The sequence below is a fragment of the Trematomus bernacchii genome, unplaced genomic scaffold (genome assembly GCF_902827165.1).
Source record: "Trematomus bernacchii unplaced genomic scaffold, fTreBer1.1, whole genome shotgun sequence".
Classification (NCBI taxonomy): Eukaryota; Metazoa; Chordata; class Actinopteri; order Perciformes; family Nototheniidae; genus Trematomus; species Trematomus bernacchii.
In genome coordinates this window covers 951,033-968,294 of record NW_022987402.1, presented here as the reverse complement: position 1 = coordinate 968,294, position 17,262 = coordinate 951,033, and the positions used below count along the sequence as shown (strand labels likewise).

The 17,262-nt window shown below is 40.9% G+C and overlaps 1 protein-coding gene across 1 annotated transcript; it reads left to right on the top strand.

The window, feature by feature from the left end:
• Positions 1-883: 883 nt before the first annotated feature.
• On the top strand, positions 884-15,843 carry mapk11 (mitogen-activated protein kinase 11). The gene is made up of 12 exons (XM_034135502.1): positions 884-1,132; positions 8,731-8,860; positions 8,956-9,014; positions 9,204-9,315; positions 10,123-10,152; positions 10,427-10,474; positions 10,552-10,666; positions 10,761-10,832; positions 11,115-11,194; positions 11,410-11,488; positions 11,657-11,830; positions 13,444-15,843. The coding sequence occupies exons 1-12, from the start codon at positions 1,020-1,022 to the stop codon at positions 13,515-13,517; spliced, it is 1,086 nt and encodes a 361-aa protein (XP_033991393.1). The 5' UTR covers positions 884-1,019; the 3' UTR covers positions 13,518-15,843.
• Positions 15,844-17,262: the final 1,419 nt, after the last annotated feature.

Sequence of the window (17,262 nt, the reverse complement as noted above, 5' to 3'; positions counted from 1 at the left end):
ATATCCTTAAGACATCAAAAACAAGTAAGGATAGAGCAAAGGGAAAGAGAATAGTGACAGAAACATGGACCTACGTGTCTTTCTTAATAAAAGCCAGGAAACACACTTTAAGAGAAGCTTATGTAGCCAAAATATCATAATTCTTTGTGATGGAAAGATGAGTATGTTGCTTTGGTGCTGCTTTTGTCCCCTCTCGCACTAGCTGATGTTAACCACTAGATGGCAGTAATGTATTTTCATTATTATCATAGTTTAAATTTAAAAAATCATTGTTATGAAGATTGGATTTTTTTAGATACAAGGTATTAATCTTACATATTGAGCCTGTAACATAAATATGTAATGCTTAATATGTTGTGTGGTAAAAACCCATATGTACATGTGGGATTCATTTATTAAATATAGGCCTATAGAAGAGATGGAATGTAATATTGTCTGATAGATAGATACTTTATTGATCCCAAATTGGAAAACTCTTGTGTTATAGCAGCAGTGTGTCCAGGCATTACAACATGTTAAAGGTGGAATAAATTATAGACAAAATAAAATACAAATAATACATAATAATAAACAGCACATACGCATATCTACAGTAGAAAAGATCACAAATAATTCTCAATAGGCTATACAATATTCCGGATAATTAAACATGTTCTATAAAATACCAAAAAACTGCAGCAACAGAATTATAGATTAAACTGCAGGAGCAGAGACATACGATAGTATGTTAAAACAATAACAGATGTGGCAAATTGTTCATGGCAATGGAGATGATATAAGTCTCTGTTATTCTACTTTCTGACAGTGAAGCCAAAGGGAGGGGGAGAGGGGTGGGGAGTGTGTGCGAGAGAGGGAGGGAAGGAGGGAGAGAGAGAGGGAGAGAGGGAGACAGACACTTTGCAGCGGCAGCTCGGCAGCAGCAGACGGCGGCCCTGCCTCCGGTCCCTCAGCACCGTGCTCCTCTGATCCTCTCCTCTCTGCTCTACTCCCCGCTCTCTGCTGCGCACTGGCCTACAGAAATGTCCGCCAGACCAGGATTCTACCGGCAGGAGCTGAACAAGACTGTGTGGGAGGTTCCGGAGAGGTACCAGAACCTGACGCCGGTGGGCTCCGGAGCGTACGGCTCGGTGTGGTGAGTCTGTGTGTGTGTGTGTGTGTGTGTGTGTGTGTGTGTGTGTGTGTGTGTGTGTGTGTGTGTGTGTGTGTGTGTGTGTGTGTGGTGTGTGTGTGCGTGCGTGTGCGTGTGTGTGTGTGCGCGCGCGGAGGGGCGAGGCTGCAGCCACAACATTTACTGTATCGGTGATGATGTCGGGATGTATCCGCTTATGGAGACGGGTGTTTGGATTTCATCCTTGTCATTGTTGTTTATATCATTCCATTGGCTTGGCCGCTTCTACATCAATATTACCAGAATTTATTTTTGTAAAATACATAAATATAGCCTATTCGCCTAACCCTAACCCTTTTATGTTTTAATATGGAAATGAATATGCTTTTCTAGCCTTTGTGTACCGCTGTCAATACAAATGACTACACAGCCTCAGTACAGGAATTTCCCAAATAAAGCCCCCACCAACACACACACACACACACACACACACACACACACACACACACACACACACACACGCACACACACACGCACACACACACACGCACACACACACTTAGTATGTAGATGTGCTCTGCAGAGGATGTATTGGGACCCTGAAGATGCATGCCACATTATTTACCACATCACACACCTGCACACACCTCCCTCTCTGACATTAAGACATTTCCCGTCTTTCAACCTGCAACTGCTTTTAATTTTTAAACAATGTTGTATTAGCTGGTGGATCATGTTGCCATGGCGATGTGTCAAGGTGATAACCATCTCCAGCAGTCCCTATACATTTGGCTGCTATAGCAAGCTGATGCTTACCTCGGGAAATGTGGGACTAATGTCTGGCAGTATCACATGATGAGGACACAAATCAGATGTTAAAGCGTTTTAGTGAGAAGTGAGAAGTATCTTAAGTGGTCCGAAAGATCTTCCAGATAATAGATTTGTCCTGGCAGCGGGGCCGGATACAACCTAACAATTTATAAAAACCTTTGTGGAATTTAGGTCTTTGCGTTGTGGGCCCTTTGTGAAAACTGGTTATAGACTAATCCTACCTGCACAGTCATGAAATAAGTCATAAGAAAAAGAAAAATTGAAATCATCGGCACCTCACTGTATCTTCCTAAATCTCAAAATCCTGTGATGCTTTTTTTAACTAAAGGGTGAGAGCGACAGAAGACATCTGTGAGCACTCACTCACGCTGTTTTGAGATTGGCTGTTAAGTTTGGAGATATCGTTTTTGGTTTGGGCCTCCTCTGCCTAGGTGTACAAAGCCTCTGCACTGAATACTGTCTCTTATGTTTCAGACATGTAGGAGATTGGCTTCTGTTGTTTTAGGATATCATCCTTCTACCACCATCATATTTAGTTAGGATGTGTGCACTGTATTGTGTTGGATCACAAACACTCTCAATAGCTTACCTGTTAAGCTGCATCTCTCATTGTCATTGCCAACATTCTTAAATAGAAGGTTTTACGCTTTCGGACTGTCCAGTCAGCGGTTAATATCGTGCTGTTCTGTTGTGGCTCGTCTTTACAGGAGTGTTTTGGGCATAAACATCTTGCCAATACTGCAGCTTTAAAGCTCAGATTTGCACAATAGTAAAATGTAGAGCTGGATGATGTCGTCCAGCTGTTTCATATACACCCTCAGGAAGACGGTATGCCCACAGAGAAGGGAACTGGTCAGCTTTGATTCCCATGCTATACCTGTCTTTGTAAGCAGGGGGAAAACACATTGTCCTAAGCATGTAGCATTGGCATTGACATATGAACATCCAGCAGAATGAGTGATCAGAGCACATGTGTAACCCCAGCAGTGTAGAACCTGTTTGGCAACACAACTACTTGGTTATCTTTAGGAATACGGTAGACAGTGGTTGGGTTAGAATAAGTGGCATTACAAAAGTATGGGTGTTACGTATAGAAAATGGTTTCACATGGGAAACAAACAGGTGTCCTGGGTGATGGCTTGTGTTTTCAAAGGTTGTCACAAATTAGATACTTGGGTTTTATGCAAATTACATTGTATAAGTCCAGCATGACTGAAGGATGCCACAATAACAGAGACATATGTTGAATCTTGATATTAATTCTATACAGTACCACTATAAGAAAAAAACGATTAATATATCCCATATAGTTCTTAAACACATGTTCTATTGTCACCTGGGCTGGAGGACAACCTACAGTAGTGTTTTTGTGTTTTATGCATTACCCTTTGCCATCTTATTTGTATGTTTTAACTTTTTTATCCAATATCTTATACATGTTTTATTTATTCATACTTGTCTAACTGTAACTAGTCTGCTGCCATGGTAACTAGAGCTTTCACACACTCTTGATTTCATCAAATGCTGCTCTGATGCATTGTATATTACTGTTAGTGTTTTTAAAATCAAACAATTATTTATTTTTGAATTTCTGAGCTAATCGACAATCTTTTAAAAAGACCCCTCAATATAGAAGTAACCCTTGTTAGGAATCTTTTGAGCCAGGTTTCCTGCCACCCAAGAAGTGAAGAGATGTATATGTGCGCTTAGTTAGAATGATCAGAGGTGTAAGTGGCAGACACATACAGTATTGGGGGATCAGAAAGCATTTCTCCTGTTTTCTACTGCACATTCTGAACTGTTATATTTCACATGCAATATATGGACAGAACATAAGTGGGTAGGATGACACTGGTAAAACTCAAACTCTTTCTTAGATCACACACACACACACACACACACACACACACACGCGCACACACACACACACACACACACACACACACACACACACACACACACACACACACACACACGCACGCACGCACACACACACAAAGGACATTCCTGCACCACCCACCATGAACCTGCATTGTTGATGTTGATGTTCAGCCATTGTCACAGACTTTCTCCTGGCAGGACTTGGGAGGGAGCCGGCTGGGGGATGGGGGGTTAGAACAAGACATATATTGGTGTGTGTGTCGGGATAGGGGGTGAGGATAGTCCCACAGCCTACACCTTGAGATGCACAGTAAAACAGCTCTCATTATTTATCTCTTGGTGAACCCTCTTGAGATTGCAGGACTGAGGTCAAGGATCCGACAAGCTCTTATAATCCTTTATAGCTAGAGATGTTATACATCATCATCATATGGGAACAAAAAGACATGTTCCAAAAGAGAACACTATTGTACAGTGCACATTTAATAATATAACGTGCATTACCTCTAAAAAATAGATACAAATTCCCCACTTGGGATGATAAAGTATATCGATCAAATCAAATCATAATAAGACAAAATGATTGGAGGACTGTTATATCCCTATTCTATTCCACACTCATTGTCTTTCAGTTTCCTGCCTAATCCCTTTTTCTGCCTCTGCTTCTTGGGACAAAAAATTGACACATTTTGGACCAAGGTTGCGGTCGAATAGTCCAAAAATCAGCTCCTAAGTTCTATCCCTATCGTCTATCCCTTGACCTCTGAGTGAAACGTCACGGGGTTAAGGGATAGTGGATAGGAGAATTCAAAAGGACTTAGGAGAAGAGACTGCGGTACTTTAGAGAATCCGACTGCACTTTCACTATCCGACGTGTTTATGATGCGCCAGCGGAGGTCATGAATGTGCGTCTGCTGCTGTGGGGAAACTATGGAAACTACAGTTTTCTATACAGCGGACTACAACATGGATGTTTAATAAGAACGAGGGACTACTGTAAACTCATCTAGAGACTCTGCACCGTGCTCTGATGCTGTTGTTTTATGCTTTATGAACGGGGACAACAGAGAAACATATTCTTCATGACCAAAGATGGAATTGAAATAAAAAAGGAAAGTGAAACTTATGCTCATCACCCTCTCCCTCCGGTCCACATTAATACAAATGATCCCAATACGTATGATTGTATGAAAAGATGTTAAAATCAATACAAATGTATTTATTATAAACGTTAGTCCTTAACATCTATCACTGTGTATATCACCATTCAAACATCTTTTAAAAGTTGAACAACCCCCACACAGCTCAGTAAAGACTGTGAAATGTTGACTTTATTTGATCATTTCAGTAAAAACTAACGTTCATATTTCTCTTTTTGATTATAATACTGATGAACGTTCAAAACAAAGCACTTTGGCAACTTACCACATACGTTTTAAAATGCTTAATAAGCACCGTAACTTTCATGATATCATTTCTCGATCATAATCGGTTGTTTCCGTGAACGGCCGACTGTTGTGTGACGGCAAATGCCGCGGCCGCAAGGCATTGTGGGGCAGCATTTTCTCCTCTCCTTTAGGTTAGGGAGGTCCAGTGGTTCCTAAGCTAAAGGAGGTTATAAAGGAAGTTTGAAACCTCCTTTCCTTTCATCTAGAGAATTTGAACGGCACTTATCATGGCTGCCACTGAGGGACTTCCGGGTCATTTCACTCCGTTAGGAAGGTTCCTAAGCTAAATGGACTATTCGACCGCAACCCAAGACTGTGAGAATATGCACAAAGCTGATCAAGGCTGCATTCATCTCATGTCATCATATGTAACATCTGTTCTTTAAAACCGAGCTCTGGCAGGAAGCTTCTCATTTCAATGACTATGAATAAAACAAAACATGTCTGCTTCATTTTCTCCTGTCAAAAGCTTTTGTCAGTGCAGTGTTTGTCGATTGGAAATGTGATGAGCAGAAACGAGATGGTGTTGGTCAATTTGCTCTTGTCTTATTGTTATTTGTCATTGGTTGGACAAGAGCATATTGAGCAACCAATCAACTAGCAGAAGGTGTCAGCCCTATTTGCTTCTTTGCTAAGGGTTGTATGAGGACATCACTGTCATGTCAGTTCAGCATGAAATATCTGCAGCCATCCGGTTAGCAATGATTGGACACATAATGAAACTACACAGTGTGCTTTTTAAACATCATTTTTGGATGAATTAAAAAACAAGATATAGTTGATTTTGGACAGTGCAATGCTACCTGTTCTCCTCTGTTTGGTATTCATGCTAAGCTAAGCTAAAGTTATGCTAGCTTTATATTTAGCATACATCTTCTCATCTTACTCTTGACTCTTATACGTCTGTGATGATGAGCATGAAACAGGATTGGTGTGTTGGATGCAAGAAACAAACCCCATGGAAGCTAATATGTTGAACATGATCTATTTGCAAGAATCAATACCCTCCCCCCTTTAAATACGTGCAAAACATAAATGTACTCCTGACGGATTTCAACTGATAAGATCAGGAGATTAACATGAAACAGTTTTCCTGTGTGTGTGTGTAAACAATGTACTTCTAACATTGGATATTAGCTGCTCCTCCCCCCTCTGCCTTCAGGAGAGTGGCGGTGCATTAAGAGCTCGGATATGAAAAATATATTCTGAGACAATAGAAGGGGAAGGAAATCAATGCATTGGCTGGACTCTGTGTTCTGACAGAGTGCAGGCAGACCCATGCATGGAAGTGAGGAGTGAGGTGCGAAGCGGTGTGTGAGGCAATGTGTGAGGTGTGTGAGGCAGTGCAGTCAGTGTGTGAGGCAGTGCAATGTGTGAGGCAGGTCAGTGTGTGAGGCAGTGTGTGAGGTGTGTGAGGCAGTGCAGTCAGTGTGTGAGGCAGTGCAATGTGTGAGGCAGGTCAGTGTGTGAGGCAGTGTGGGAGGTGTGTGAGGCAGTGCAGTCAGTGTGTGAGGCAGTGCAGTGTGTGAGGTGTGTGGGGCAGTGCAGTGTGTGAGGCAGGTCAGTGTGGGAGGTGTGTGAGGCAGTGTGTGAGGCAGTGTGTGAGGCAGTGCAGTGTGTGAGGCAGTGTGTGAGGTGTGTGAGGCAGTGTGTGAGTTAGTGTGTGAGGTGTGTGAGGCAGTGCAGTGTTTTAGGCAGTGTGTGAGGCAGGTCAGTGTGTGAGGTGTGTGAGGCAGTGCAGTGTGTGAGATGTGTGAGGCAGTGCAGTGTGTGAGGTGTGTGTCACAGATTGAGGAGGTATTGGCTGCTGTCCGGGCTCACGCCTGGCAGAGACTTCCGGACTGGCAGCAGGTGATCACACTACACATGGATGCACATAGGGTGTAGTTTACCCATGCATGTAAGCAATATTGGTCAACATGAAATGATACATTAATATTTACTGTGAGTTTCATACGGTTGAAGAAACAGGAGGCACGCACCATTCAGTGGGCACATCCACTCTTCTAACTGGGAACTGAATATTGCAGGTTTTTTGGTGAAAAATAAATTGAAATGTAGCACTGCCACAACCATGGATAAATCAAATACAAAGAGTCTCACCTATTACAAATTAAATATATCTGATTGCTGTGCAGCAAGGCAGGATGGATATGAGAAAGCGTGTGGCTAACAGTTTTTTTCACAGTTAAAATAAACACAGTATTGTTGAAATATGGAAAATACCAGATTTATTTAAAACATAATAATGTGGGTGTGGTCTCTCAACTCGTACAACCTCAAGGAGTTCCTGAAATGAACAGCACACATTCGAAAGAAGGTTATTTGAACTGATAGTGTCAGATATCTACTGCAGTATTTCACATAATGAAGAGTTGATACCATAGCATAGGCAATGCAAATGTATTTGTTTAGCACATTTCCAGGCAAATCAAAATACAGACAATGTTAAAGATTTACAATTTAAATATGCTAAAGAACAGGCTGGTCATGCAGATTAAAAAGTAAACTAGTGCAGTATGTACGAATCAAGTATAAATCCTCTTTTTGATGTCACCTCTTACTCCACTTGGAATGTCCACTTTTTTCCTTTCTGTGTTCCACTTCTTGCTTCTTGCTCCATTTCTGCAGTGCTGCACATTATTTCACACGTCTCACCCATGTTTCCTTCCTGTTTGTGTGCTCTGCTCATGTTGGCTGTATTATAACTGCTGTGAGTGTTGAGGAGCTGCCAGGACTGAAGAGATATTGGAGGCACAAAGGCAGCGGCATCAGAGGCAGCAGGGCTCAGCGTGCGATATGTGGAATTACATTAACATTTCAAAAGAGGAACATGAAATAATACTCCACACTTTTACAATATCTGACATCTGCGCCTCTCTTGTTCAACCACATCCTCTTTCACCATCTCATTCTCTATGAGTCTTGCTCTTTCCCCCAGTCATATACAGACATCATCATCAGCTGGTATCAGGTTTGATGCATTCTGGAAATGTTAAAACAGTTTGGCTTTATCCAAAATAAAAAGATGCATCTACCCACACAGCCAAAGCTCACAATAACACTGTATTTCTATTTTTTTGCATTTAAAAGAAAAAGTGTGAAACATAAATGATGTTCCTTGCTGGGACTTAGATTAGCTTGGATAATTAGAGGAAACATGTCAAAACAGCTAGCCTAGCATAATGAAATCAGAGGAAGTAAACACCAAGAACATTTCCAGCATATTACCCGCCATAAAACCCCAGATATAATGTTTTACACAGACAAACAAGATAGTAAGTATGCTAAACGTGATGGTGGGTGTATTTGATTACCTTTGCTCAGCTAGGGTAGCTGTTTCCAGTCTTCATGGCTTTATGTATTTTGGTTGTAGCATCATGTTTACTGTACATGAGAGTATCTTCTTAATTATAATGATACTTTTTTCAAAATGTATTTCTCTCTGTTTACTCTTTCCAGTTCGGCATATGATGTGGTCCTGCGGCAGAAGGTTGCAGTGAAGAAACTATCGAGGCCTTTCCAGTCTCTGATCCACAGCCGCCGCTCGTACCGGGAACTCAGGCTGCTCAAGCACATGAAACACGAGAATGTTAGTGCCGCGCATAAAAATACCCCGAGACAGACAGACGGCTCTCTGCATGTCTGTCTGATATCGATCTGCTCTGTTTGTCTCTGTCTCTGCAGGTAATCGGGCTGCTGGACGTCTTCACACCTGCTGCAACGTTAGAGGACTTCAATGAACTGTAAATCTCTCATCCCTTCATGTTTACTACATGCGGTACAGCTGTTCCACAAACACAATGATTCTGCTGGTAAAAGGGGGAGGAGATGTTGGAGGAGGCCATCCTTGAGAATTATAGGCTTGAGGTGTTTTACGGTTGCCATGGCAGCAGCACTACTCCCTCTCACTCATACACTCTCCCCTTTTCCAGCTACCTGGTGACTAACCTGATGGGTGCAGACCTCAACAACATCGTGAAATTTCAGAGGCTGTCAGACGAACACGTGCAGTTCTTGATTTACCCAGCTTCTGCGCGGCCTCAGGTAATTTACAGCTCACAGACCATACACCTGCTATATGCCATACACATATACATAATATAAGAAGTTAGTATTCAGATGGTACACCAGAGATTCCCAACCATTTCAGTCTGATGGACCCCCACAGCCCCCTCATTGACTCCACCCGTCACGTCCCAAATGTGTTCATTTGAATTGATTTTAAAGAACATTTTAATTCCTCTATTAATTATATAAAAGAGTATCATGGTTACAATATATTTTTCATAAAGTTGAACTGTCACTGTTTAGGATGCTATAGTCTTTTTCTTTCATACTTTCAATTAGGATAGGCAGATTTTTGTCATTTAAACCAGTAACCTTTAGCTAACTATTTTGAATTGTTTACTTATTACTTCTGGCTGTCGAAGTCAAGCATATATCGTTACTTTTAGCTAAATATTTGAGCCCATTATCTGACATATTTGAATTATTTATAAATGTATTTCTGCTAACTGTATAACTCTCTACTCTTGTTTAGGTTTTTTTTCAATTATAATTCCAAGTGGTATAAGATGCTTAAAGTGAATGCAGGCTGTAAGTAGTATTTGGAAACGACAGTCTACGTTGCTAAGTCCTCTCTATGTTTATATTGAGTTCGTCCTTCTGTTATTCTTTGTGGATTCCATCCAAAGCTCGCATTCTCACACTGAATGGGCTGTTGGAACAGACAAAAGCAGTTTCCCTTTGGACAGGGGCTAATATGGTGACCCTCCCTGCTGACCGCTTTCTCCCTTTATGTCTTCTCTCTCCTCCCCCATCCTCCTGCCCACCCCCCCGCCTCTCCAACAGTACATCCATTCAGCGGGGTTGATCCACAGAGTGAGTCCCTTCTCTTTGCTTCTCATTTTTGACTTTAAGTTTGATAGACCACACCCACATTATTATATGACATTTGCTTGGTTTCAAATGATAGTTAACCCCCTTAAAAAAATGCTTTTCCACTGTAATAGCCCTCAAGAAACTTCATAGACGATTTGTTATGTTTAACCAATACTGTTTTTTAAAACACTGCAATAATGTGTTGTTTATTGTTCTCCAAGTCTATTATATGACTAGGTCCTCTTATATATTCTCTGCTTTACTATCTCTCCAGGACTTAAAGCCGAGTAATGTGGCAGTAAATGAGGACTGTGAGCTGAGGGTAAGACTGAGAGTTAACCTACTGATCCTTCACTGCAACATTCTGACTCTATTAAAGACTGTCTTCCTGTCCTACAGATCCTGGACTTTGGATTGGCCAGACAGACAGACGATGAGATGACAGGGTATGTGGCGACTCGCTGGTATCGAGCGCCGGAGATCATGCTCAACTGGATGCACTATAATCAGAATGGTATGAAAAATAAACATTTAGGACTCTTTTTAAATACTTAAATTCAGAACTGATTATATGCTTAATGATTAAACCTCTGGTGTTTCTGTTACAGTTGATATTTGGTCAGTGGGATGCATAATGGGTGAGCTACTGAAGGGAAAAGTCCTCTTTCCTGGCACTGACTGTATCCTTATCAGCGTGGCAAGAGTCCTCTGCAATATGCAGGTTCCCCCCCTCTTAGGCCCGTCCACACGGAGACTGAATTATCTAGGTTCTTGTATTCTGTGTCTACGAGAAGCTAAAGCTCATTTGATTTACTGATCTTTGTGTTGTGGGACGATGACTAGAAAATAACTTTCACTGGTGCTGAGCAAGTAGAATATATGTCTTAGTTTGTCTGTATCCAATGTGACAAGATAATATGCTGAGTCAAGTCCTAACAGTCCTTAACTCCTCCTGCACTAAGATATCGACCAGTTGAAGAGAATCATGGAGGTGGTGGGGACTCCGACCCCAGACCTGTTAAAAAAGATCTGCTCTGAACATGTGAGAGAGAGAACATGAATGGAGTGATTGTTTCCACACACACCGTAATGTTGCTTCTATTGACATAGTCAACTGTTATTATTGACATCCAGTCATTCCAGAGACAGGGCTGTTGAGTGAGTGGTCAATATGTGTGAGTGTTGGAATGATTGATCACTACCAAATCCGTCTACATTGTCACGTGACATGAGTTGAATGCTGATTTCCATTTGCAGGCACAGAAGTACATCCAGTCTCTGCCCTTCATGCCCCAGCAGGACCTAGAAAAGATATTTAGAGGGGCCAATCCACTAGGTGGGTGATGCACAGCAGATTGGATTACCAATTTAAATTTGATTGAATGGCTTCCAGAGGATGCAGAAGATCAAGTTGCTCTCCCAAAGTGCCAATGAGTAATTCAGTTTAAACTTGTTTTCAACCCCCCCCCCCCCCCCCCCCCCCCCCCCCCCCCCTCTCTGTTAGCTGTGGATCTCCTGAAGCGTATGCTGGTTCTGGACTGTGATGGGAGGATCTCGGCCTGTGAGGCTCTGTCCCACCCTTACTTCTCACAGTACCACGATCCCGACGACGAGCCAGATGCCCCCCCGTACGACCAAACGCTGGAGAGTAAAGACCGAACTCTGGAAGAATGGAAAGGTAAAGCTTTCACATGAAAAACAAATATTTAAACAGTGGATAGCACAATAACACACTTATTTCCCCTTTCCCCCTTTGAGACAAAAACAGAAGATCTTTAAAAATTGGGGAACACCGACAACACCACCAAAGATATTAAGAGATTTCAGTGATGACATTAAGAATGTGATTATTTCTCAGTAGGGGTTATATGCGTTGTGGAATGACCCAGAGCTGATGTGATGTTTATTTGATAGATGTTACACTAAGCTAATCAAGCACAATTATAATAGCACCAACTAGAAGGTTCCACCATAGAACTCTTGGAAATAACCTTGCGTTGTGAAAATGTAACTTTTATTCAACTGAATTGGTTGTTAATGAGCCTCAACCACATTTGAATCCAACCCACGGCAAGACGTGAAAATGTCACGTTGGTACACACAGGGAGCCGTAAGGATGACACGATTTCACCCCCTCAACGTTGCTAGGGAGGCAGCTTTCGCTTCATACACCATGAAATGAGCATTCTCTGTCGATTGATTTTACAATTAAAACACACCAGGGTGTCCTTGTTAATTACACAACATTCATTGGTTTAAATTGTGTACAATGCTTTTGTGTTTTTCCTTTTCGACGAGAGACAAATATTTTTTCTCTGAGTTTTGGATAGAATGAAGACATTACACTACCCATGATCCTCAGGAATCTTTGAAGCTCTGTGATTGGATGTGTTACTCGCAATGCATTTTGGGAGACGTAGTTGAAACGATAAGTAGAACAAAAAATGTGTTAAAAAGAAAATAATACTTTATTCCGCGTTTGCTTGCTTTTCTCTTTGAAAGTCATCACATAAATGCATTGTAATACACGGTTTGGCTGCATTAAAGGGCGGCAGTGGTTCAGTCTGTAGGGGATTGGACTTTGGACCGAAGGGTCGCCGGTTCACGTCCCGATCGGACCAAAAAATACAGAGTGTGGACTGGTACTGGAGAGGAGCCAGTTCACCTCCTGGGCCACTGCTGAAGTGCCCTTGAGTAAGGCACCTAACCCCCAACTGTTGTAAAAAGTGTGTACTGTATTACCTGTATAAAAACGCATGTGTGTGTACGACAGAGTGGAAACTGAATTTCCCCCTCGGGGGATTAATAAAGGTTCTTCTTCTTCTTCTAAATATTACACATCTGCCGTAGTTCTTTATTTATAGAGCCCTGATTAGAAGACTTCTGGACAAACTGGAAGACATTACATTACATGTTACTTATTAGACGCTTTTATCTAAAGCGACGTATACTCAATACTGTGGACAATCCCCACAGGAGCAATTTGTGGTGAAGTGTCTCAGGGACACAACGACATGCTGACTGCAGTGGGGTTTGAACCTGTGCTTCCCTGATCCGAACACCAACGCACTAATCCACTGCGACACACGCAACTGAATACGTGACGTGGATCATAAATATGTCCGCAATTAAACACCATCTTTAATTTCTCTTCACACAATACTTCTCCTTGCAGTATCAATACTAATTCAGCTGACTTTCATATTTGATCCAATCGGTAGTGATACTGGGTTGTTTGAATCAGCATTACTAACATATTTTCTCTCCCCCCTGTTTATCTCATGTTCACAGAGTTAGTATTTGAAGAAGTGAACAGCGTCAGTGCATCCGGCACCAAGACTGATAGCCTTCAGGTGGAGCAGTAAGCGTTTTTGTGCCCTGCCTCAACCTTTTCATGAAGAAGGACCATATACTACATGACTGGGGGAAGAACTGTGGCAAGCCAACCGAAGAAAACTCTACATTCCCTCTGCTCAGTGTGACTCTGTTCGATTGCCTTTCATGAGTTTATTTGAGCAGCAGGGCAGGACGGTGTCCACAGGAAAAGATACACACATTGCAATTACAGGGAGCATTTTAGATTCCAATAGAAGGAGCTTCCTCTTATGTTTTCGCTCATTGAATGTAAAATGAGGAACCATTCAACATGGCTGTCAGGGATCGCAAAGGGCGTGAGGATTCATACAAGGGAGCAACTTTAGGAACTGAACTGGGTTTACAGGCTGATAGAAAGGTATTGAAGGAAAGAAAACACGCACACTAGGATTTCCAAAGCAACTACATAGTGCCGTCTGGTCCCTCCTCATGACAAATGTCATAAGCAGTCAGTTCTCTCATATATGGAATTCATGTTTAAAGGCTTGCAGCACTGCCACGTCATGTCGCAGAGCAACTTAACATTTAACCTGCATACTACTGCATGATTTCTGTGCATTTTGATTATTACAGAATATTACTGCTATTGTACTGTATAACCATTAAAGCTGCTTATTGCATCTGCCACACGCAGCCTGAGGGCCGGAGAGAGGCATTATCAAAACATGTGACCAACTTATAACAATAACACAAAAGCAGACAAGAAATACTGTACTTCCTCAGACGAGAGTCATCCTCTCCTGCTTACAAAGTAGTAAACACCAACTGTGCTACTAATTAGCAAGGGAATAAATATATGCCAAAACTGGAGCAGAATGACTGTGTTGCAGGTCTGTGTTTACTGTGCTGTCGCTTCACATATACACTTTTCCCTGATGTCTGGCTTCTGATCACCTGTTGGCTGTGGCAGCGCTCCGTCAGGTTTCCATGGTTCTCTGCAGTGAGTTTTACAGCCCGGTTATTGTTTACAATTGTTTAGATTATGGGCCTTTGGTGCTGGATAATAGTTACCCCAGCTTCATCAAAATAATTGTTTGATTGCTCGTGGCATATTTTCTCATGTTCTTCTTCATGTCATTGGGCGCTATGATGAAACTAATACAGTGTGTACACATTCATAAGCGTTCACAGTATTCAAGCACTGGAAATGTTCTTCACTTTGATTTGGGATATTTGAATAGCAGTTCAAGAAAGTTACAGGGAACATATATAAGCAGCATAAACTCAATACATACAGATTATTACAAAAAATGACTTCCTCACTGACATTGGGTCAGCCATCTTGCATCAGACTGGAGTTTCAGTTCTACAAACTTTTTGCTGAGGTAGTAATAATCTGCTTGTATTAAACCACAGTGTGCAGAGGCAGCAAACCACAGGTTGTCCAGCCGAATTGAATGCAACTGGGGTTCATCGGACAAATATCTGATCATTTTAATGGCATAACCCTCAACCTTAATAGATGTGGTATCACATATAAGATGCATTTGAAATAAACAAGACATCATGTGGTGGTTTGGCCCCATTTTAGTAAATTGGAGGGTTTATCGACAGATGACCCATCTGGAGATAAAAGGCTAATAAATGAGCATACACATAAATCCAGTTTATATCTGACTGCTGCAGATGTGTTTTTATAAGTAAGATAAGCTAGGTTGTCATACTATCATACCTAAAGTATGTAGTATACACATGGTTGGCACCTAAACTCATTGGCTACTGATATAAAATGAACAATAGAAGGAGATCAATCTTAGCTAGCTAGGCTAGCTAGGTTAAATTCAATTAAATTCATGTACTGTGGCTTTTCCCACTCAAGTCTCACCAAACCAATGAGATCATTTCTGGCGTCAAAAAACATTATCAGAGCTAAACCATAAATTGATCAAAAAGTATTAAAGAACACAGTACAGGAAACCTCCTCCTCCCAATGTAGCCTTTTCTGCAGGTCTTCCATTAACAGTGGAGGCGAAATGTTGAATTTACAGTCCAAATGAATCTAAACTGTATGTGTCAGTCGAAGCGTGTCAGAGCTCTGAATGTTTAAGTGTTATGTGCTTTATGTGGATGTTGTATCTGTGGTGGAACTGAAAAGCAAACTGCAAATCGAATGTATACGTATACTGTATGTATGTTACAAGTGTTTTTTAAAACATGGTGGAATGTGATTTAACATTAGCCATGACTTTCAAATCACTGAACTGAATGTCAACAATCAGTTTCAAATGATTCAGATGATTTTCTTATTCATCATCTACGCTGGGTTATGCTCGGCAAGTGTTAGCATCAATCGAATAAACACCATCAGTTCTGTTATGTTTCTTGTCTTATTTAGTGAAACATTCAGTCTTTTTGTGTGAATATAAAGTTTCCACCTGTTTGGCAACAGTTTGGAGAAGGCCCTTTCCTGTGTCTCAATCAAGTTTAGTAAAGAGACAGTTATTCCAGTCTGGGTCAGAGGAACATGACTGCCCTTCACAGAGCCTTGACCTAAATCCCATCAGCACCTATATGGGATGAAAACATTGTAATAGGCCTTAGGGGTCAGTCAGGTAGCGAAAACCTGTATAAGACGTCCTTGAAAAGTGAAGGCTGTGTAGCAGCACGTTGCTTCACATGGTCTCCGGGTGAGATGTACATCAACATGATACACTGAAGCAGAGTTGTCCACACTGAATCCATTGAAAGGGAAGCCTATTCATTACCTATTAAAAAATAAATAATAAAACATATATTCAGAAAATTGTATTAAAAGTTCTTAAAAACGACAATAAAATGTCTAGACTATTCACAGGAAATTCGTTCAAATTCACTAGTTATACACACACTTCCTGAAGTCATTGTGTTCACTGTTTGGATGAGCTGTATCCTTAAATAATCCATAATTAAATGTTAAAGAATTACTAACATATTTTACTTGAATACAAGTCACATGGTGTAGTAATATTACATATAAAATGTTCTGCATTTGAACATTTAACTGAGTAAACACAAAATAATTAGCATCGCCATATTGTTGAAGTACTAGGAGAATAATTCTTCCTCATATGCAGAATGGTCTATTTTAGAATTATATATTGGATTCAATTATTGATGCATTAATAAGTATGCATTACTCATTTTGCAGCTGTTAGAGGTGGGGCTAAAGGACTACTGCCAGGTAGCTTAATCCATATTAAACTCATAAGACTTTATTCGTTGACTGAAATGTTGCATTAATACTCTCAACCTTAAAAACTAGAAGAGCCAGAAGTAACTGAAGGTGGAAAATAATATAAAAAAATATAATAGCCAATATTGTACTTTTCCTCCACTACCTTTATCTGACAGGTATAGTTGATTTACAACTTCAAATTATTATAGTCAATACAAAATATACATATCAACTATTAAATAAATATTGACCAGTAATTAGCGGTTAATATATCCAGCAGCAGTAAATAATGTCATTAACATTAGCTCCAACTTTACCAGCTGTGATGAACACATTATTGCATCAATAATCAGAATACAGTCATTTATTATATGATTCTGAAATAAGCCATTATGCATAACAGTAGTTTCACTTTTGGTTCTTTAAGTACATTGATGCCGATACTTTTATACTTTTAATTAGACATCTATTGCACGTCTGTCCGTCCTGGGAGAGGGATCCTCCTCTGTTGCACCCCCCGAGGTTTCTCCATTTCCCCATTAACTTCGGGGTTTCTTTGGGAGGATTTCCTTGTCCGATGT

What these genes read in the sequence shown, in the direction of transcription:
- mapk11 (XM_034135502.1), top strand. Translation starts at nt 1,020, where the DNA reads ATGTCCGCCAGACCAGGATTCTACCGGCAGGAGCTGAACAAGACTGTG. An exon ending in CAGCTTCTGCGCGGCCTCAG is followed by an intron (nt 9,316 to 10,122) that starts GTAATTTACAGC and finishes CCTCTCCAACAG; the next exon opens with TACATCCATTCAGCGGGGTT. An exon ending in AACTCTGGAAGAATGGAAAG is followed by an intron (nt 11,831 to 13,443) that starts GTAAAGCTTTCA and finishes TCATGTTCACAG; the next exon opens with AGTTAGTATTTGAAGAAGTG.